Here is a 22,553-nt window from a genome sequence, read left to right as displayed (position 1 = left end):
GGTGTGGCAGCAGGCGGTGCAGGAGGGCGCGCGCGGGCGGGTGGGTGCCGGGAGCCGCCACCAGGTAGCAGTGTTAGGCGGAAGCGAGCAGCGGCGTGGAGGGCAGCGGCGCTGACCATATTTGCGGGCTGCAGGGACCGGACCGCGGCCGGGGGGGAAAGGGACACAGGGGGGCGGCGGCGCAGAGGGCGGCGGCGCAGACCGGGCGCGACGCGCAGGGGCGAGTAACGTGTGGCAGGACGAGGGGGCAAGGGGCGACAAAGACCGGAGAGAAGACGGGAGAGTTAGCGCAGAGGGAGGGGGAGCAGCGGGGCGGGGAACGACAGTGTGCAGATCGAGGAGCGGAGGAGGAAGGGACCAGGCTGGCGCGCGAAGCGCGCACGGAGCCCACTTGTTGTAAAGCTAAATTACAAGAGATGACACACGTGTCATCGAGGGGCGCATGCACGGCGTCAAGGTAAACTCTGCGCTTCTCTTCACTCTCCCCTGTCTCGGTACTTGGCACGGGCAGGTGGTGAATTTCTAGCGGGGACTGTGCCGTTTGTGAGCATACTGAGGCCATGTCCAAGTTGTCCGCAGAAGCGCCGCAGAGTATGGAAGAAGCTTCCATTATCGCCGCCGAGCAGAATCAACCAGCGGGTCCTCAGCAACATGGTGATGGAGAGGCCATGTTCAAGCGAGGCAACATGCTGAGGGACGGCGGCGACGGAGTTGAGAAGGACGCCGCACGAGCCGTTAAGATGTACGAGGGCGCGATTGAGGAACACGGTCATGTCGGCGCAATGGTGGGCCTCGGCAATCTACTGACAGAGGGCGCGGAAGGGGTCAGCATCAATGCACAGCGCGCTGTGAGGCTGTATGAACGCGCGGTGCGGCAATACGATGATGCGGACGCAATGGTGAAACTCGGAAAACTGCTGGTGAAGGGGCAGAAGGAGTGGAAACGGACGCAGTCCGGGCTGTGGAGTTGTATGAAAACGCAATAGACAAACATGAAAATGTTCGGGCGATGGCGAATCTTGGAGTCCTGCTGGAGGAGGGTGCAGAGGGAGTGGAGAGAAATGTGGGTCGGGCTGTCGAGCTGTACGAGCGTGCGATCGAAAAATCTCATGACTGGTACGCGATGTACGACCTCGCACTTGTATTGAGCAAGGGAGGGGACGGGGTGGCTCAAAATTCAGCACGGGCTGCGGAGCTGTACGAGGACGTGATTAAGGAGCACGACGGGGTCGACGCGATGGTGAATCTCGGTTGCTTGCTGCAGACGGGCGCAGAGGGAGTGGAGAGAAATGTGAGTCGAGCTGTCGAGTTGTACGAACGTGCGATCGAGAAATCTCATGATTGCAACGCGATGTCCAACCTAGCAGGTTTGTTGCGCGACGGGGGGGACGGGGTGGCACAAAATTCAGCGCGGGCTGTGGAGCTGTACGAGGACGCGATTAAGGAGCACGATCATGTTAAGGCGATGGTGGGTCTTGGAGTCCTGCTGGAGGAGGGCGCGGAGGGAGTGGAAAGAAATGGGAGTCGGGCTGTCGAGTTGTACGAGCGCGCGATCGACAGAAGTGGTGATGTCAGGGCCATGTACTATCTCGGACTCCTGCTGGACGATGGGGCGGAGGGAGTGGAGAGAAACGTGGTTCGGGCCATCGGATTGTTCGAGCGTGCGATCCGGGAAGGGCATCATGGCGGCGCTATGTGCCAACTCGCATTCGTGATGATGACTGGAAGGGAGGGTGTTCTGCTTGATGAAGTCCGAGCTGCGAAACTCTTTGAGCGCGCGATCCTGGAGCACAGTGATGTGCGCGCGATGACAGTGCTGGGCCTGCTATTATCCCTTGGTGCGGCGGGAGTGGAGAAGAATGTGATTCGCGCAATAGAATTGTACGAACGCGCGATCGACGAGGCCCAGGATGCCCTTGCTATGGTCGGACTGGCGCTCCTACTGCGGGACGACAGATACGGGGTGCGGCCGAATGCAGCGCGAGCTGTAAAGCTACTTGAGCGCGGGGTTGAAGAGCACGACTTCGTCCACGCCATGGTGCATCTCGGGGAAATGCTAGTACAAGGCACAGGGGGAGTGCGGACGAACGCGGCTCGTGCGGCGCAATTGTACGAGCGTGCGATCGAGAAGTGCCATGACCGCGACGCTATGCTTAAACTGGCTTGCCTGCTGCGGGACGGAGCGGACGGGGTTTCGCGGGATGCAGCGCGAGCAGCGAAGCTGTTCCAAGCTGGGATGAACGGGCGCGACGGAGGCCAGGCGATGGAGATTCTCGGCCGACTGGTGCAGGACACAGCCGGGCGGCGCTGAGCCCAGCACGAGGCAGACGGGGCCGATGCATGGGTTCCGGCAATCTGAAAGGGGGGAGGCGGTGGACGACTGCGCGGGTGACTGGTTCACCGACGTCGCGGGCATCGGCGACGTGAGCACGCCTGCGAAGGAGGGAGGGGGTGGCATCCTTGGTGTCACGCGGCCGGCCGAACAAGTGTTCCGTTTCGGCATGTAGAAAACCTCGTTGATCGCTATTATGCCCTCAAGAATAATGGCTTTGGCAATGGCACCATGGGTAGGTACGATGAGCGACGAGGCTGAAGAGGAACGCAAGACTTGGACATGAAAACATGGGACTGCTAGTTACTCTCGTCAAAGCTGCGCCCCCCTCGACAGCGTGCTGGCCTCAGGGGTGGTCTGGGTCTTCAAAAGGGAACAAGGCGGAATGACCGCGGAGAGAGGAGCAGCATCTGGGATCAGCATGTCAGGGGACGCTGCAGGTTGTGCGCCACGTATCCAAGTGTACACGTGACATTGGCCCCTGTTGAATTCTCTGCTGAAATCCGTCTGCTGTGATGTGGCGGTTGGCTGAAACAGGTCTTCGGGAAATTGCAGTAGATTTTATTGATACAGTACCCAAGGGTAACGTTGTCCGCCAAGTAAACACGTGTTTTTGGTTGCAGAAACCAAAACTGGTTGGTCGCAAAGTAGATTATAAAACTGGGAATTCATCCACGAGTTTTCATAAGCCGTGTGCAGCGGGCCTTTTCGATGTCATAATCAAATCAGCCTGGAAGGCGCTTCAACCCATCCTCCTGTGAAATTTTCGTACAGCCCAAACCAGTACAGTATGGCCGTTGACGACTCATCATCTTCCGACTCAGAAACGGACATCGCCTTGAGCACAGAGGGGGGGGTACGGCATGTTGTGCATAAACTTTACACTGTACCACTCAACGCCGGTATCTGGCGCGTACGTGCGCAGCCACGCAAACGGCCAATGGGAGTGGCGCATTAGATGAGTACAGTAGTACAGCAGGATGGGAGTTTGGGCGGGCGGTGCGGCGGTGCTCCCTTTCATGTGACAGGTTTCGCTGCAGTCGCGCATATTTCCCGCTCCGACAAAAGACCATGTTCAATGTTTCAATACAACGGGTAACACACTGCTATGTAGACAACTGCGTCACGTGCACGCAATGCTCTACTTTAGATCACAAAGGACGCCTGCTTATACTTTGTGGACCGAGTACACCCACCAGTGAGATGCAGCACAAACGTAATTTACTGCACGACGACCGGAAACAAAAGAATTGACTTGAATACAGTGCGTGCGTCTCCGTAGTGTGCCATTGCATGTGCTTCAATAATGTTGCGCCTGCGTTTCTACTTGCCGAAACCGACACCAGCGCAAGGCCTTTCTTGCGCCTTGCCTCATCTTCCGAACACACTTGAGACTGCAACGGCCGGAATACAGCACGCGGCAAAGTGATGCATGTGACGTATGAAAAATTTCTTTCGCTCAGGTTGTACACCGCATTAGCCAGTTGCCGCCGTTTGTTTGCACCACTCCTCTTCATCGACGACCGCCATCGAGACAGGAGCAGATGCAAGGTAAAGCATTTCTATGCAAGACCGCCTCCCACGCACAGGTACGAAACTCTTGCGCCTTCCCTGTCGATAACCACCCCCTCAAAAGCATCATCACAATTATACAAGGAAGACACCTCCAATATCGCAGCCGTACTTCGTCGTCGATATCTCCAAGATATTGCGCTCGCAGTGTATTACTGCCGTGTCACTGTGATTTTAGATGCAATGTTCTCCTTCTCTTCTAGCAGAAGCTGGCCTCGGAAGTGACAAGCGCCGGCTCCCTGCTTCCCATATCAAGCGCATAAAGCCATGCCTCGACTCGAAGACAACCACTCTGAACTGCCGTTCTTCGCATTCTGTGCGCAAAACGCAACGCAATGAACTTCTTATTCAAGGTCACCACCGTTCTGGTCTTCCTTCAGTCCATCATAACCCTCCCCATCGCGCAGATTTCGCCGATCACTACCTCTGACAATTCCAACTCAGCGAATGCCGCTGTCTTAGTTGACGGCTCGTTTGCTCTCGCATCCAGCACAGCGTGGGCACACGCCGGCAATCAATGGCAGGAAAGCCAGTATCCGTGGGACGCTATTCTGGACCTACGACAGTCGTACACACTCTCTTCGCTCAACTTTTTTTCAGGCCAGATTCCGTTTCCACCATCGGCAAAGCTTACCATCAAAGGCTCCAGCACAAACGGACAGGATTACACGACATTTGGTACTGCCACTGCTCCTTCCTATAACAACTGGAATACTGTCGTTCTTACCGGTCAGTTCCGGTATCTGAAAGTCGGTTTTATCCTCAGGAATGAACACTTTGCAATCACGGAGATCGAGGTATTTGATACGTCACGGACCAATGCTCCAACCCCGACTCCGACCCCATCTCCAGCCGTCGGAGACGTTACATGGAACCCGAACACCAACCTTCAAGCAGCAACACCCCCATCATCGCAACAAGCATACCAAACAATATACGCACTGGCCGAGTAGCCATCTCAGGCATTTTAATTGTGTCGAGAGTCCGGAGTGGCCTATTGTTGGCGTCGCCAATGTCTTGGGTTGGTCCGTAGGACACCAAAATTTCTGTGGTATAACTACCTTCGTCCCGACCACTCGGAAACGAGGGAGGTTAGAGGTAAGGGAGCGCGCGCCGCTGGGTAACCCACGCGCGAACGCAAACCGTACGGAAGGACTCGAAAAGAAGGAAGGCTCACGTGGCCGGTGACGCGCAGCCGGTCGATAGTGTTAGATCCGGACGGCCGGTCACAGGTTAGAAGCCTGAGACTAAAAGGGAAACCGGAACGGGATAGCATTTAGCCGTAAAGGGAAGGGCGAGTCTGCCCCCGTTTACTGGAACGGGGCAGGTGCCCCCGGTCTTAACCCCTAAGTGGGACGCCAGGACACCTGTCCCGCTACAGTAGCTGTTACTTACTGTATACCAGCTACTGTGCTAAATTGGCTAATTTGTGCCATTAACTACTAATTGCTAATTACTTACCGGACGGGTCGCACACGTGTGCCCGTGGTCACGACCGGCGTCGACGGTTATGCCACGTGTACGCCGTGGAGGTACTACTGCGCTTTCCGACGGCGCGTGCACGATTGCTACAGTAGTAACCGCCCGTCCAGGCGGTGCTCATCTCCCATCGGGGGTCGTGGTGTGGAATTGTACCACAATTTCCATTCCTGCCGGAAGTTCCGACCTTCGAACCAAATTCGGTCCGGCATCTGTGTCCAACACAGACAACACTCGACTCATCAATCCGACCGTTGATCCAATATCCGCGTAAACTTTGTAGTTTTTTCGCGCGAGGACCAAGATCTTGTCAGGACACTCTTGTCGCTTAACCCTGTACCAGGGCCTACGAATATGATCCATCGGACGATTCTTGTCTCGACTTAGAATTTTCTTGACAACAGTCGGCTCCTTTCGCTTACCCCCTATTTCAACTACCTCCTCGTCGAGGCCTTCCCTTCTTGCTAGAGCGGGGAACGGGACTGAGTCCCGGATGCAGTACGTTGAACCTGCGCCTCTCGTGACTCCCTCGAGATTCCCCCTCTCTAGTTTCCCTGCGGCTGCGGGTTCCTTCTCACGTCCGGCGACGCGGGCCCCGCGGCGAGCCCTCTGAAGGGTTGGTTCGGCCTCGGCGTTGAAGCACTCTGCGTGCTCGCCGTCTGCGAATCGAACCAATTCTTGACCTTCAGATAACTCGTCGATGGTATCCCTAACCTTTCCATCGGAGACAACGCCTCATAATTTCCCAAAACTCGGTGCATTTCCTGTAGGGAAAGAATGCACGTTGGCGCAGCGTGCCCCTTTTCGTAACAGTGATAGCACACCAGTCCGTGCTTCTTGACGAGATATCGCGGCCTAGGTCCTCCACGGGCCGGCGGCCTTCCTTGATGTTGCGGCCTTTCCATCCAGCCTGGCCTTCGAAGCGTTGTACCTTTTGTCTTCCATCGAATTGCACGGCACCGGCGTGTGGCCGCGACCCCGGAACATCATCACGGGATCCGTGGGCTCTGAAAACGACTCCGTCGTGTATGTGGGCGTCGGTAAAGTTGACGACCCGCTTGCCCCGTAGTCCTCGTGTCCGTAGCCCTCCGATGGCTCAATAAAATTTCCTTCGGCTACCAATGCTCCTTCATAATGACTTTCGCTGCTTCCGTGCGCACCGCGTTCATCTGACGCGGAGATTGACTCGGCTAAGTGGACTGCGGCGTGACCCTTACGACCGGGATAAGAAGCCCTCGGCTTCTTCCCCGCCCTGAACGTCGACGGCGTCTGAATCGTGACCTTCTTGGTCTTCTTGTCCTTGGCGCGGCTCGCCGAGCCATGCGCCTTTGCGTAATTTACCAATGTCAAAAATGAGACATCTCGGTTATCTTGTCGATACTGCGAGACCATGGGCTTAATACTGGCATCTAGCCCCTCGATGAACATTGTCATCTGCTCCTCCTTGGAATAAACATTCCCACAGCGATTACTCCCGTCTGTTAGGCGATTGTAAAATTCCCATCTCGTCTTCAGACGGTCTTTACTGAACTTCTCGCAATGCGGGCACGACTTGACGGATCGCCTCGCCGGTTGCAAAACTTCTCAACAACCACTGTACGGCCTCTGGCCAAACGGACACCTTTCTGTAGTATAACCCCGCCCTGGGGGTTTAAATTAGATTAGATCAAGAACTAGATCAGCTACTGTAGAGCGTCGAGCTCTACAGTACCACCGCGCGTGTCCACGTGTACACCACGGGGACAAGGGACATGCGCATACACGTGCACACGTGTACAGCGCGCGAACGAAGCGCGCACGCACCACGGGTGATACGTGTACTGTCAGCCTCGACATAGCTGACAGTATTACAGTGCAGGCCGACCTGCACTACAGTAGCCCACTACAGTGCCTCGGTACTGTAGTGTTATGATAGAGTGTTTTGTATATTAAATATGGAGCGGACCGACGGCGGCGGAGGGGGACAAGCACAGGCTTGTCCTCAACCGACCGCCAAGGTCAGTCGACCCAGCTTATTCTAAACGTCGCCTTCGCTCCTCGCGCGCGTTTAGTCGGAGCCGAGCCGGAGTGGACGCGCAGCACGCGAGCGAGCACGGAACCGCCTCCGCCCGGCAGCACTTGTACGTCACCCAGTGCTGCTCCGGGGCGTCGAGGCGTCGATCCGCTCGTGCGTGCGCGCGTCCCTGCTCGCTCCCGCTTTACCACCGCTACCCGGGCCCGAGCCCGGTTCCGTAGCTGGTTGGCCCGCTTCACCCCTTCTCCGATCCGGGGTCTACAGGTCGAACTGCGCATACACCTCCAGTCGTCTGGGGGTGTTTATGCTACACTTTCCATGATGGGACCCGGCCGTCTGAGACACAGAACTGTACTGTCTCAAGGCGATGCTGCTTAGAAATTCGGGCTACAAGCGGATCGCTTGCCCCTCGTTCATTTCTTGAGTATCAAACTCTTGAACTAACTTTGCCAAAAAATCCAACACAAGGACCCCGTCCTCACCTGTGAACGTGTTGTCCTTCTTTACCTTAGGCGGAATATCTCTCCTGATTTTTCGCACGGCGGTCCGCCGGGAACTTGACAAATATGTCTGCGGGTTCCGCAAGCGGTACGTTCGGTACGAAAGTAATTTCTTGAAGAGGTAGTTGGTCGGATTCAGCTCCTCCAACTCCTCCCATCGCGGCCCGCACCGCGTTGCAACATCTTCGGGCTCCGCGTCCTTGTCTCTCCGCGAGGCGGACGAAGTGACTCCGCCTCGTCTAGAGGAAATTTTCTTGCTTGACGAAATTCCGTTTCTTTCTTCTGAACGGCGTTCCGAATCGCCCGAATGGTTCGACGAACCGCCGTTACCATCTTCAGGGGGACTAAGCGACTCCGACTGTGAGTCGCGGTCCTCGGGATCGTCACTACAGTGACCCTTGCTTGTACGTCGCTTGTCCTTCTTTGAGGGCTTCGACTTGGAGCTCCGCTGACGAGCGGGTTTGTCCTTCTTAAACCGACGGTCGCCCTCTCTACCCGAAGGGAGCGGTTCGTCGTCCGATCTTTCCGGAGCTTGATCCGCAGCTTGCTCAAGGTCCTTGAGACGTTGCGCGGCGCGATCGAATCGGTCATCGATGCTTGTTCTTAATTTTCCTAAGGACTCCAAGGCTTGATTCGCGTCGCGTCTCGCGTCCTTGACCGAAAGCTTCAATGAAACGAGGACCTCCGGCTCGATGCCGTCGGTCCCGTCGCCATTTTTTCTCGACGAGTCCCACGTGCGCGGTCAGCTCTTCCAACGCCGTGTGGAACTCGGAATTTTGCAACCCAAGTTGCTTTTGCAACAGGGCTATTTCATCGTCCAGAATGTTCTTATTCTCTCGGTGAATTTCGCTGCCCATCTTGTCAAACTTCTCGTCGAGGTCATTCTTGTCGGCGGCAATCCCCGTAGGGGATTCTTCATCTCCGGGATCCGTGGCCGTATTGGCCTCGCTCCGGGTGCGAGGACCCCTCGGGATCCTCGACGCCCGTGCCGATCCGCTCTCGCTCGCCCCGGGACTGACGTCTTGGGGTGCGCTTTTTGACTTCGTTCTGCGTAGCGAACGAACCTAAAAAAAAGATACGAACAAAAAATTAAAAAAGAGACTCCGTACCCAGACCACTTGCTTGTTGTAGACAGAACTAATTCTAGGTCGGGAGACCACTTTTGTAGTGCAATGCGCCTGTCAGGCAGAGACCAAGGTCCGACGGTCCAACACAAACAACAACAACAAAAACAACAACTGCCACCGGCACAGCGCTACGGAGTGTTCGAAGCTCCCTGTCCTCTTTAAGCGGGTTTGCGGCCCGCAGTAGCTCGGATCCTTGATAGAGGGGGGGCAAAGAGAAGGGCCCAGCCCGGGATCGGTAAATGGTGGTAGAAACTTGTAAAGGCAACTGCTCGACGAGTTCGGAGGGGTGTCTAGGTAAACCTGGTCCGATGCGTTGTAAATCCAATGCTCGAAGAGCGCCTTGTACACCTTATACCCTTGATAAGGTCTTCGACGGGGAAGTCGCAACGTAGCCCGTCGGGAAAGAATAAAACGTAGCAGCGCTACACCGTCGTACTGCCCGATGGCAAAGTACCAACACCAAATCGGTCGCAACCAGATTCCGATGGAACCAACGCTGAGAAAAGCACCACTGGTGCACCCACACAGAAGCCCGATGGCTAATGACGTCACGTTGCGGATCGCAATCCTACAAGGTGGGACCAACTCAAGATTAAGGGAAATTAGGATAGGGAAGTAAAGGAAAATTGATAAGGAAAAAGGGGACCCCCGAGCGCAAAGGATACCGTAGGTTAGAGTAGAAGAGAAGGTCTTGTAAAAGACGGACTTCGACCAAGGCGATATCAAACTCTGGCAACTCAGGTTACCTTTACTGACTCGTGAGTCAGAGGGCTAAGGTGTATATCGCCTCGCCGGAGTCACTGCAGTAGCTCTCGGCGCTAGATCCTAAATCGAATCTAATGTTAGATAATTAATTTGTTACTAAATAAAAATAAATAATTAAAATAATAGTGTAAAATGAATCGCACTGCAGTGTGATTCATTTTACACTATTATTTTCATGAAGTCCCCAAATCCGGACTACAGTACCCCCCTGATGTCCCTTTCGCAGGCCGGGTATTGCACTACAGGGCATCCGTTCAAGGCAGGTCAAGTGTCAGATCTCCGTTATGGCGGAGTTCTGACGTTGGATAGCTACTTCAACTGTCGACAATTGTGGAAGCGATTGTTTACGTCCTCCGTCTTATTGACACTCATCGCCTACAGCTCGGGATTTGTCTAGACGCACGGATAGAACTGGCGTTTATTTAAGACTGTGCTGAGCGATATCTCATGCGGCTCACGAAACGTTCTCTCCGCTTGTGCTGCCCCGCTGGCGGCCCGACCAAGTTCCAGTACTTTGACGATATGCGCGTCGGGCGCCAAATGAAAAAACGGGATAGAAGCGTCACCAAGAGTCCCAGCCAGGAAAATAAGAAGAAGAGGGTTCGTCGAGGTAATAGTGGCCCCATCCTCTCACATAGTAAGGGCCGTCGTGCGAGAGAGTCCTTCTGGTAGCAACAAAGAAATTTCATCCATAAGAAACGCAATCCATCTGAGTCATCTTCTAAAACATGCTTAGTAGTACAATGTGCCATATCTACTTAAGATGTGCGGGTTTCTGAATAAACGGGATTAAATGTCGTGCGTGCATGTCATGTCGACTTTCGACTTTAACGCAAGCCCGGCGACACAAGGGTGTACTGCGGGTGATTGGCCCGTACTACCGGGCAGGGGCCGTAGTACCTCGATTTCCGAAAAGGACACTTCGGCAGCTCTCCCAAGGCTATTCCTCGGGCGACCAGAACTTGATCATCTATGTTGAACTGCCTTTGCGAGATAACAGTCATCCTCTTGCAGCTTCTCTCCTCCTGTTTACCAGTCCTCGTCGATCGGAGCGCGAGAGTCGCCAATAGTTCCAAGTTACGCCCCTGAACGCCACACCATGGGATTTGGTTCGGATAGGTCTGCCGTTGCAAGGGCAGCTTCATTCCATACATCAGCACGAACGGGGAGAACCCGTCCGACAGTCGGCGTCGCCTGTACCCGTTGAGATTATGCTTCAGCGCGGATTCACATCTGCAGCTAGCGCCGCCCTGACCTAATCGCGTCTTCCGAATTGAACGCTTGATAGTCCCGACCATACGCTCGTCTTTTCCGTTGGAAATAGGAGCGTAGGCGCGAAATTCCGTGTTGTGACTTGAAGTTTTTCAACGCTTTCGCGCTGAAACATGTTGCATTATCGGAGACGATAGTCCGAGGAGGACCAAACGAATGGATGATCCCTTTCTTCACGAACTTGACAACTTTCGCCGACGTAGCAGTTTCGGTAGCCCAAGCCTGGGGCCATCTCGTCAGATGTTCGACTGCGATCAAAATGTAGCGCTTCCGTTCTTCATCTTTGGTAGGGGTCCAGCAAAGTCTATCGAGCACGTCTCAAAGAGCTGAGAGGCTGGTATCACAGCCGTGACCTTGTATGTCGGGATGGGTGCATCCTTTTGGCAGCGTTCATATCTTTGTACGGACGCATAGATATCGCGATGAACCCCCGATTACTAGTACCTATCAAGCACGAACTGCTTCGTTGTTGTATAATCTTGGCGACCCTTGTCGTCATGCAGCGAACGAAATATCTGCAGGCGAGTCTTCTGAGAAGGAATTGTTCTGATCCCGTTCTTTGTTCGTCGAAACAGTCTCCCATTCCAAGTAAAGAACAGCCTGGAGTTCTTCTTGATTCTGCGCATCTGCGTAACATCTTGCTTAACCATCTCTTCACCTTCAAGGTAACGGTACGTGTTCTCAACGTGAGGTTCCATATCTCCCAACATATCTCCGTTCGTAAATGCTACGGCCCATACCAGGCCTACCTCGTCCTTTTCGCACCTCTTCTCGTCGTATCGAAGACGCGAGGGAAAGTCAGCGACACAATTCTTTGGGCCGGGGCGGTACAATATCTCGAATTCGTACTCCGCCAGGAAATCCAACCAACGGCCAAGTCTACCGTGGACGTATTTCTTCTTGAACGCATACTGAAGTGATTTGTGAACCGTAATCAACTTGGACTTTTGCGTTGAGAGCGAATACGCTCGCAGCTTCTTGAGGGTTAAGGTCACCGCTAACGCCTCCATCTCAGAGGTAGAGTAAATCTTCTCAGCCTCCGTCAGAGTCCTGCTGGCGTACTGCATCGAGTGGACCTTCTTATTATTATTCTTTTGAGTCAGAACTGCACCCACTGCAACGTTGGACGCGTATGTCTGGACCACGAAGGGTTAACTTAGGGACCGCAAACAGTAGAGGAGACTTCACCCTCCGCTCCAGCTCCTGGAAGGCGGCTCTCATCTCTTCCGTAAATTTGAATTCGACCTTACCAGAGGTAACAGCGTGCAACGACACAGAGACTTCTCCGAACTTGGGAATAAATCGGCAGTAGTACCCCGCTAGCCCCAGGGAGCTTCGTAAATATGTCTTGGTGCGCGGCTCTGGGGCGTTCCAAACGATCGATGTCTTCTCCGGATCCACATCAATGCCCTCTCTTCCGATAACGTGCCCCAATAGCCGGGTCTGTCATTGTGTGAAGGAACACTTTGCAAGCTTCAACTAATCCACTGCAAGCGATCAGCTCGAACACTTGGAGCAAGTGGTCAACATGGACTTCTAAGGACTCCAACAAAATGACCACGTCATAAGGGTATACTCGGACAAATGGCAGGTTCCTGAATACGCCATCCATGATCCTCTGAAATGTTGAAGGACCATTCATGAGGCAGAACGGCATGCATCACGTCATATTGAAAGGTCCCATGCTGACAGACAAACTTCTTCTGTTCTTTGCACCATGAGGCCATCCACACTTGCCGATACCAGGAGACCAAGTCCAGGGTAGTGAAGACTCTGCTTCCGTCAAGGTCGTCGAATATCTCTTCCATTATAGGCAAAGGCCACTTTTCGGCTTTCGTCACGCGGTTCAGCGCGGTGTAGTTGGCACAGAAGCGAGATTTTCCGTTCTTCTTCGTCCCGATGACGCGTTCTTCTTCGTCCCGATGACGACTGGGAACGACCAAGGAGCTACTTAGGGAATAATGATCACTGCCTTCTGCATCATATCGATCTCCTCACGCACTACCGCGTTGTGTCTTGGAGGGAGCCTCCGAACGGCATACAAAGTTGGTGTGTCATCGGTCACCTCAAAAGAATATGACACAGGGACATCTGCCGACCTGAGGTCATCCAAAGACCATGCGGCTATTCCCATGCTCTCCATGGAACATATTATGCGGTCGGCGTTCTCTTTGCTGATATGGCTCAGCTTGAACATGAGAAGTCCTTCCTTCCCATCGCTATTCTGTTTCTCATCTGCCAACTTGCACTATGAGTCTTCCCCAACCAGGTCCGGAAGTCCAGCATGGGGATCTTCGGCCGCTGTGTCAGCGGCTGCTCCCGCCCAGGCAAGGTCTGGTTCAAACGGCACCCGATGACGTCGTGATAATAGGAATTATTCATCCGTATCAGTCGAGTCAGCCGGTAGGGCCCCCGAATATGACGTGAAATCTCCGCTATCAGTAGCGGATCCAGGCCTTTTGCGGTCGTCACCCATCTTAAGACTGAGACGAATCGTTTCAGCACTCGCAATTACTTGGACATGTTGTTGACACAGATAAATGCACGTTTGGAGCTCCTCCAACGACGGCATCCCCACGATCATGTCATACGGTGTTCCCGTAGGGACGAGAAAGTTCATCTTGCTCACCAGCCCCCAGAAGGAGACTAGGATCTGGCGCAATGATCCAACACACGGGGAACTCTTCCTATCAGTCACAGTTATGTGTTTCTTCGTGCTCTCTGGCTTCAGGTACAGCCCCTTCATGAGCGGCGACACAATGTTTGGCACTGCACCCGAATCCAGTAGTTATTGGGCATCGGTTCAATATATTTGAACAGTAAACAGGCAAAGACGTCTCGGGAAGACATCCGTAGGGCCAGCAAAGCCGCGAGAACGTCCCAACCTCCTGCAGAAAAGGCGCTTCATCTCCTTCCCTGATCCTTCAGCATCTACACGGGCAAGTTGCTCAAAGGTTAGGCCAGACCGTGCATTCCTTAGCTCTGATACGACTTTGTACTTGCCGACGTGCTCCTGAAGCGCCGCCTTCTTTGAAACATTCTTCTTCTTCTGACGCGCAGCCTTCAATCTCGGCACTCTCAGCGGCTTGTTACAAGCGAGAGTTCCCCAGGGTGCTACTGGAGTGGGATTCAGTAGCCTCGGAACCGAAACTTCTTCAAAATTCTTCCACTGTTTCGGCAAGGTTTCTCCTTCGGCGTTGCGTTTCGTAGCTGCCACCAATTCTCTCTTCGTGGACTTAGTCATGACTTTGACCAGCTTATAATCTCTGGTGGCTTCGCCACTGTTGTCTTTGGCAGAAACGCCTCGCTCGGGTCCATAAGCGCTTCCCGCGCCAGCGTTACCTTAGGGGCGCGCTCGAACCACATTCTTTCTTGCAAAACGGGACCAGCACGTCTCAGTGGTGTGTTCTACCTTTCCACACGTCGGACAACGAGTCTCATGGTGTGGGCAGTGCTAATCTACATTATTGTTGAGCTTGTCATGTCGAGGATCCATATCAGTACGCATCAATACACGCCTGGGCGCTACAGGGTCGACGGAATGTGCACAAGATTTAGCCACCTGGAAGGAGTCACGACCTGCGGTAAAGTCCTTCACGGTCTTCATCAGTTCTTCGTTAGTCGACGGAGAGCGATAGGTCGGGAACTAAGCAACGTCCAGATGTACCATTACGGCATTTCGTAGCAATCTGTACTTCGATTCGTTGTTGAAACCAGCTTTCGAGTAGAGTTTTTTCCATTTCAGCCATCGAAGCGAGCAAGTTTCCACTATCTAATCGGCAACTCATAGCCTTCTGGATGTTTTCTTCAGGCCTAGCTGTCACCATAAGACGGCCTGACAGAGCGCTGTTCACACCGTCCCAGTTACTGGCAGCCTCGGTCAGACTTGCATTATGACTGTCGGTGTCATGGTAGTAGTCGAACGCGGCACCTCCGAGGTGGCATAAGATAGCTCCTGCATTCTCCTCGTTCGGCTTACCACGCATGATCATGTTTGTAGTGCACTGACCCACCATTCTTTTCTCAGGGCACCTGTCCCTGGTGGCGCATCCCCGGCCAGCGCGACCCTCCCCACGTGTACCCATGGAAACGGGTACCACGAGCCACGTGTACCTACGACCCGCTACTACGGGTGTGCAAGTGTCAATCTCCCACGTGTAAGAGGTCGTCATACCTCCCCACCGGGAGTTCTCCGGCCACCGACGCCGTTTTAATTTAGTATTGTTCAGTTTAATTAATTATAGCTCCCACGCCGGCTAGTATATAGCCGACGTCCGACCAGAAGTAAATTCTCACCAAGCCTTGGGTCTTCAATCTGAGTTTCTGGAACTGGAGTCGTAGCTTGGGGCCGGTCCTCGTCACACTACGGTACCACGCGAGCTATCTACATCCCAGATTACCACCTAACTCTACCGTGCGTCCCCTGCTCGACTGCGGTAGCGTGCGCGCCAGCCTGTCCCAACCGCTCCGGCCCTCCTGGGAGTGTCCTTTACTTCCTTTTCCCTTTTAATTCCCTACTGCGCATAGCGCCCGGCCCCGTACCGGTTCTTTTACGGATGATCTCCCGAACCCCCAACACGCGCCCGAACGCGCGCGCTCTGCCCGAGGGGGATCCATCCTCTACCCCCTCAGTGCACAACAATGTTTTTGCATACTAACAGAAACTTGGGAACATCTGACCCGTTCGACCCATCGTAGGTAGCAGGGTTAGGGCCAGCAATACTGACTGCGTCGGACGTCCTCAACAGTATCATGTTGTGAGGTAAAAGGGGGTGGTGGTGCTTTCTGGGGAAGGGTGCGGTCGCGTCTCGCGAGATTGAGGGAGGGTCTTAACTTGCCCGAGTTTGCCCGGGTTTGCTTGCTCGAGCCATGATTTGCACTACTATTGGCTACTGGGCGTTAATATATGATTTGAAACTAAGTACGACCCTACACTGCAAGCTCAAGTTATGTCAGTGTGTAATGACAAATGTCAATCATATATTGGCTACTTTTGTAAGTTTGTAACTTTCGAATTTGGACGCTGTGCTCCGGTGGACGCAGTGCTTGCCCCTTGCCGAAAACATCCTCAACTCCCCCTTTGCAAAAATCTATGCACCTGCCATCTCGCAAAGGCAACCCAACTCTACGAAGCACCTCTCTGCCTACTACTTTCCTGAAAATGGCTTCCACACCTCAATGCCACGTGCGCCGTTCTCCGCGCCTCTGGCGCATCTCTCCGACTCCCACCATTCGGAAGACGGGGGCCACCAACGCAAAGTCTCTCACTATTGCTTCCTCGTCTGCAGCGGGCGTTTCTGACCAAATATTATCCCCCCTCCATACGGTATGTACGACTGAATTCTTTGTCGTTAAAAATTCTGTTGGCTCTGACAAAGGTCCATCCCCGTCGGAGATCTAAGGGCTTTGTGAATTTTCGGGGTCGAGGATAGCTTGAAATAGCTTGGTGAAATGAAAGGAGGGAGAATAGAGCTGCGGTTGCGGTTAGTGCGGTCGTAGCAGTGATGATTCTATTGCCGTGCATTGCGTAGGAGTGATTAGATTGAGAAGAAAGGAGGGGAGGCGAACGGCGATACTGGGCAGTGGTTGTAGATCCGTTTTTTGACCAAACAGCGCCGGCGATAGATACGCTATCCCGCGGAGTAGTAAGGAGAGAAGTAGGGGGTGAGATCAATTATTTATCCCGGTGATCTGGGATCACCCGCAATGGCCACGTTCTGGGTCGGAAGCGAGCGACGCTGCAGCGTCTCGCGTCCATGTCGACGCGTCCCTCGGGCGAAGTTGTTTGACGCTGCAGCATGTCACGTCCCTGTCGATGCGTCCTCGGAGCGAATTTGTAGAACCCACAGTGTCCTCCCCGTTGTGTTCTGGCAATTTATGGCGCTGTATGCCTCTGTAAGTCAGCACCGTCGCTCTGGGACACCTGTCCACTACTAACGTAAGGGGAAGGCGTGTACTTACATTAATAAATTAATAAATGACTGGCAAACTCGGGCAAGCAAAGCAAACCCGGGCAAGTTAAGACACACCCTGAGGGCGTGTCTTAACAGGCTGGTTTTTGCTTTGCCTTGCCCGGTTTTGCCAGGAATACTTTTAAATTCTTAACAAATACCGTATGCTTCTTAAGCCGTTGCTTTTCTTAAACACATAAATTAAAACGTAGGAGCCACTCATAGCACGCCAAGTCACTTCTTTGGGCAAGGCAAAGCAAACCGCAGCAAAACGGGGCATGTTAAGACACACCCTGAGTCCGGTCTGTCCGGTGTACCTCCCTCTGCCGACACTGGCCCACCTTCCCCACTTCTATTTCGTCTCCATCCCTTCTAAAAGTATCCACGCGTCCGGCCCGGATTTCCTAGACTGTCTGCGCGCGCTCCTCTAAAATTCATATAAAATCTTCATCTACAGTATAAAATCTCACACTACAGCAAAATGTAATTTTGCACTAAAATGTCCTCACACTGTATTAAGTTGGTCAGACGGAGGCGCTTGCCATTTCCGGTAGGATACGGTTGGTACATTACTGCTAGGACACCGCCCTGTCTTTAAATAAAGTTACTCCATTTCGATATGGGATATTTATGCATGTCCCACTTTGGCCCGGACACAGTTTCGAGGAGAATCGTGCTTGCCGGTAACTGTTCAGTCCCTAAATCGTATTATTTTCCTAAGCCGTATCCAGAATTTCGATAAAATTGCGGAACGTATTACCTCCTCCTGCCTCCTTCGCGGGAAATAGTGCAAACCGAAGTTTCGCCCCGACTCTGCAAACCCATCTCGCGCCATCAAAAAGGGCGCCGCATTGCGTCTCGATAATGGACTGCATGCTGCCGACTAAAAAAACCGAATAGAACTACAGAAAGCACAAGTAAAAGTGGGATCAGTCCACGCGTTCTCCTTTCTCAATAACCCAGCGTTCCAACCCTTCAATTACATGAGTTCACAGGACTACAACGCCGAAATGCCTACTTTGTCGCAGATTGTTAGCAGTTTTCGTGCCTCAGGGAGACGTTTATTGCGCGATGCTGACGTTGAAGAGAATGGAACTATTAGAATTAGAACTACGGGAGGACGGGAGGGGCACATCTGACGTCTGATGCAGTTCTGGATGCGTTGAAGCGCAGAGAGGAGGTCCGCAGGGGGAGGCAATCTCCGAAAAACGATGCCATGAATGAGAACTGTGGGAAGGAGACGGCCTCCGAAATGCGTAGGTTATGTGCTCTCGCTCTAGAAAGGTCAGCTCGAGCTCGGATTTTGTCACCGACAAGGAGGGTTCGTAGACAAAGTGCAAAGATGAGGGCTGTGAGGCTTGCATTTGAGACCTGATTGATGGGCCACGTCGCTTTTTTGAATGCGCCAGAAATACGAATTAGGAAAATCTCTTTAAACAGGCTTCATTTGAATGTTTTTGGTTGACGTGTCGTCGGAGCGGGTGCCTATCTCCAAAGTTGACTGTTGATGCCCCAGATGCGCTTTCGTTTGAAGATGCGCTCGGCTCTTTGAAGTGTCCAAATCGCTAAAGAAATAGTATTTTTTGGTTTAAATCTATCGAGCTTAGTTTTGGAAACAGAAAAAATACGGTTTAGGGACTGAACAGTTACAGGAGAGGAAAATTTTCCTCATATGCGCACTGAATACGCGGATTTTCCATAAGTTGAAATGTGTCCCACATTAAGCCAATGAGAAGGGTGAAAGTGAGTGTATATAAGAATTCTCTCAACATCCCGCTGCAACGGAAAAAATGTCCGCCAGTGTGTATCGGACTATTACTGAGGAGTAATCCTCATATGAGGACAAAGTTATATTTTTCCAGACGAGGCAAGGCGCGATTTAACTTTTGTTTCTTGAAACTAGAATTCCATCCACACAGCTAAAGCATCTGCTCGTCAGTTTTAGCAAAAACCAACTCGTTGGCGCACATGAAGCTGTTCAAAAGAAAATGATTGCGTACAGTAAGCATTTTTCTCTGAGCTAAATTTATACCAGCAGCATAGAGACATTCCGTAGAATGCTTTCAACTTCAGAAAAATTCGAAAGCGCGTCAACCTACCAAAGAAAAATAGAAACCGTGGAGATCAAAGTGGAAAACAAATAAAAATTGCAGATTTTTATGATTTTTTAATGTGATGATAACGCTTTGTTGGATATACACTACATAGACATGATTCTAGTGTCTAGCCGACAAGTGACCTCAAATGAGGCCATTTGACCTCATAAAAATAATAAAATAAGTTGAACCTCAATCTCAAATGAGGAAAATTGTCGGCTAGACACTAGAGGTCTTGTTTCTCCCTACTGTATCGGCCCAGTCCCATGCCATACTCGACCAATCTCCACTCGCTGCACGAAACATCAATGTGTTATTGAGGAGCGCATGCATGGCAACAAGGTAAAATCTGCGCTACTCTTCACTCTCGGTATTTAACACCGGTATTTAACAAGGGCAGGTCGTGAATGTTCAGCGGTCCTATGCCGTTTGTGAGTATATTGAAGCCATGTTCAAGTTGTCCACAGAAGCGCTGCATAGTATGGAAGAAGCTTTCGTGATTTCCGCTGAGCAAAATCAACCAGCGAGTCCTGAGCAAGATAGTGATGGAGAGGCCATGTTCAAGCGAGCAAACCTGCTGAGAAACGGCGAAGACGGAGTTGAGAAGGACGCCGCACGAGCTGTGAGGCTGTATGGGAGTGCGATTGAGGAACATGGTCATGTCGGCGCGATGGTGGGCCTCGGTAATCTACTGACAGAGGGCGCGGAAGGAGTCAGCATCAATGCACAGCGCGCTGTGGGGCTGTATGAACGCGCGGTGCGGCAATACGATGATGCCGATGCAATGGTACAACTCGGAAAACTGCTGGCGAAGGGGGCAGAAGGAGTGGAAACGGACGCAGTACGGGCTGTGGAGTTGTATGAAAACGCAATAGACAAACATGAAAATGTTCGGGCGATGGTGAAGCTTGGATTCCTGCTGGAGAAGGGCGCAGAGGGAGTGGAGAGAAATTTGGGTCGGGCTGTGGAGTTGTACGAGCGTGCGATCGAGAAATCTCATGATTGCAACGCGATGTACAAACTAGCAGGTGTATTGCACAACGGGGGGGACGGGGTGGCACGGAATTCAGCGCGGGCTGTGGAGCTGTACGAGGATGCAATTAAGGAGCACGATGATGTCGACGCCATGGTGAATCTCGGTTGCTTGCTGCAGACGGGCGCAGAGGGAGTGGAGAGAAATGTGAGTCGAGCTGTCGAGTTGTACGAGCGTGCGATCGAGAAATCTCATGACTGGTACGCGATGTACGACCTCGCACTTGTATTGAGCAAGGGAGGGGACGGGGTGGCTCAAAATTCAGCACGGGCTGTGGAGCTGTACGAGGACGTGATTAAGGAGCACGACGAGGTCGACGCCATGGTGAATCTCGGTTGCTTGCTGCGGACGGGCGCAGAGGGAGTGGAGAGAAATGTGGGTCGGGCTGTCGAGCTGTACGAGCGTGCGATCGAAAAATCTCATGATTGCAACGCGATGTTCAACCTAGCAGATTTATTGAGCGAGGGAGGGGACGGGGTGGCACAAAATTCAGCGCGGGCTGTGGAGCTGTACGAGAAGGCGATTAAGGAGCACGACGATGTTGATGCGATGGTGGATCTTGGAGTCCTGCTGGAGAAGGGCGCAGAGGGAGTGGAGAGAAATGTGGGTCGGGCTGTCGAGTTGTACGAGCGCGCAATCGACAGAAGTGGTGATGTCAGTGCCATGTACTATCTCGGACTCCTGCTGGACGATGGGGCGGAGGAAGTGGAGAGAAACGTGGTTCGGGCCATCCGATTGTTCGAGCGTGCGATCCGGGAAGGGCATCATGGCGGCGCTATGCGCAAACTCGCATTCGTGATGATGAATGGAAGGGAGGGTGTTCTGCGGGATGAAGTCCGAGCTGCGAAACTCTTTGAGCGCGCGATCCTGGAGCGCAGTGATGTGCGCGCGATGACAGGGCTGGGCGTGCTGTTGTCACATGGCGCGGCAGGAGTGGAGCAGAATGTAGTTCGCGCAATAGAATTGTACGAGCGCGCGATCGACGAGGCCCAGGATGCCTTTGCTATGGTCGAACTGGCGCGCCTATTGCAGGATGACGGATACTGGGTGCGGCCGAATGCAGCGCGAGCTGCAAAGCTGCTTGAGCGCGCGGTTGAAGAGCACGACTACGTCGAGGCCATGGTGCAACTCGGGGAAATGCTAGTACAAGGCACTGGGGGAGTGCGGACGAACGCGGCTCGTGCGGCGCAATTGTACGAGCGTGCGATCGAGAAGTGCCATAACCGCGACGCTATGCTTAAACTGGCCTGCCTGCTGCGGGACGGAGCGGACGGGGTTGCGCGGGATGCAGCGCGAGCAACGAGGCTGTTCCAAGCCGGGATGAACGGGCGCGATGGGGGTGGGGCGATGGATCTTCTCGAGCGACTGGTGCAGGACGCAACCGGGCGGCGCTGAGCCCAGCACGGGGCAAACGGGGGCAACGCATGGGGGTCCGGCAATCTGAAAGGGGGGAGGCGGTGGACGACTGCGCGGGTGACTTGTTCACCGACGTCGCGGGCATCGGCGACGTGAGCACGCCTGCGAAGGAGAGAGGGGGTGGCATCCTTGGTGTCACGCGGCCGGCCGAACAAGTTTTCCGTTTCGGCATGTAGAAAACCTCGTTGATCGCTATTATGCCCTCAAGAGTAATGGCTTTGGCAATGGCACCATGGGTAGGTACGATGAGCGACGAGGCTGAAGAGGAATGCAAGACTTGGACATGAAAACATAGGATTGCTAGTCCAATGTGTTCTCGTGACAGCTGGGCCCCACTCGTCAGCACCCAGGTCTCAGATAAGCGACGACGCTGAAGAGGAACGCAAGACTTGGACATGAAAACATGGGACTGCTTGTCTAATGTACTCTCGTCAGAGCTGCGACCCCCTCGACAGCGTGCTGGCCTCAGGGGTGGTCTGGGTCTTCAAAAGGGAACAAGGCGGGATGACCGCGGAGGAAGGAGCAACGTCAGGGATCAGGCGCTGCAGCCTGACGCTGAAGCCTCTGCGCCACGGATCCAAGTGTACACGTGACATTGGCCGCTGTTGAATTCTCTGCTGAAATGTGTCTGCTGTGATGCAGCGGTTGGCTGAAACAGATCTTCGGGAAATTACAGTAGATTTAATTGATAATTACTAAAACAGTAAGCGGAGGATTATGGTCAAGGTGAGGGTCTGGTTAACAAAACGTGGGGCGACCGGGTCGGCATCGACACCGTTATCCCCGCAGAAGGAGTAGAGCGCAATGCGGTACGAGCGAAAGAGTTGTGGGAGAGGGCGATCGACAAGGCCGCTGACATCACTGCGTTGGTCAGTCTCGGGAACCTGCTGTGGAATGGCGCAGAAGGAGTGCCCCGTAACAGGACACGCGCGATGTGGTTGCACTTAAGGGCAATGATGAGCAAGGGGTATAACGGCGGTACAATGAGCGGTGTTT

At 53.3% G+C, this 22,553-nt stretch overlaps 3 protein-coding genes; all 3 read left to right on the top strand.

The window, feature by feature from the left end:
• The first annotated feature begins 1,009 nt into the window (after nt 1–1,009).
• CHC_T00008960001 (Sel1-repeat containing protein) lies at nt 1,010–2,311 on the top strand. The gene has a single exon (XM_005717640.1). It carries the CDS (start codon nt 1,010–1,012, stop codon nt 2,309–2,311), a length of 1,302 nt encoding a protein of 433 aa, XP_005717697.1.
• An 18,265-nt stretch (nt 2,312–20,576) lies between these two features.
• On the top strand, nt 20,577–21,536 carry CHC_T00006014001 (hypothetical protein). The gene has a single exon (XM_005717639.1). It carries the CDS (start codon nt 20,577–20,579, stop codon nt 21,534–21,536), a length of 960 nt encoding a protein of 319 aa, XP_005717696.1.
• A 525-nt stretch (nt 21,537–22,061) lies between these two features.
• Nucleotides 22,062–22,282, top strand: CHC_T00006013001 (hypothetical protein). XM_005717638.1 is given in 2 exon segments: nt 22,062–22,166; nt 22,167–22,282. The coding sequence occupies 1 exon segment, from the start codon at nt 22,062–22,064 to the stop codon at nt 22,164–22,166; it is 105 nt and encodes a 34-aa protein (XP_005717695.1). The 3' UTR covers nt 22,167–22,282.
• The last annotated feature ends 271 nt before the right edge of the window (nt 22,283–22,553 follow it).

Source organism: Chondrus crispus, genomic scaffold (assembly GCF_000350225.1).
Source record: "Chondrus crispus Stackhouse genomic scaffold, scaffold_337, whole genome shotgun sequence".
Lineage (NCBI taxonomy): Eukaryota > Rhodophyta > Florideophyceae > Gigartinales > Gigartinaceae > Chondrus > Chondrus crispus.
This window is presented reverse-complemented; position numbering and strand designations above follow the sequence as displayed.

Coding starts and splice junctions, on each gene's coding strand:
- CHC_T00008960001 (XM_005717640.1), top strand. CDS start 1,010: ATGGCGAATCTTGGAGTCCTGCTGGAGGAGGGTGCAGAGGGAGTGGAG.
- CHC_T00006014001 (XM_005717639.1), top strand. CDS start 20,577: ATGTTCAACCTAGCAGATTTATTGAGCGAGGGAGGGGACGGGGTGGCA.
- CHC_T00006013001 (XM_005717638.1), top strand. CDS start 22,062: ATGACCGCGGAGGAAGGAGCAACGTCAGGGATCAGGCGCTGCAGCCTG.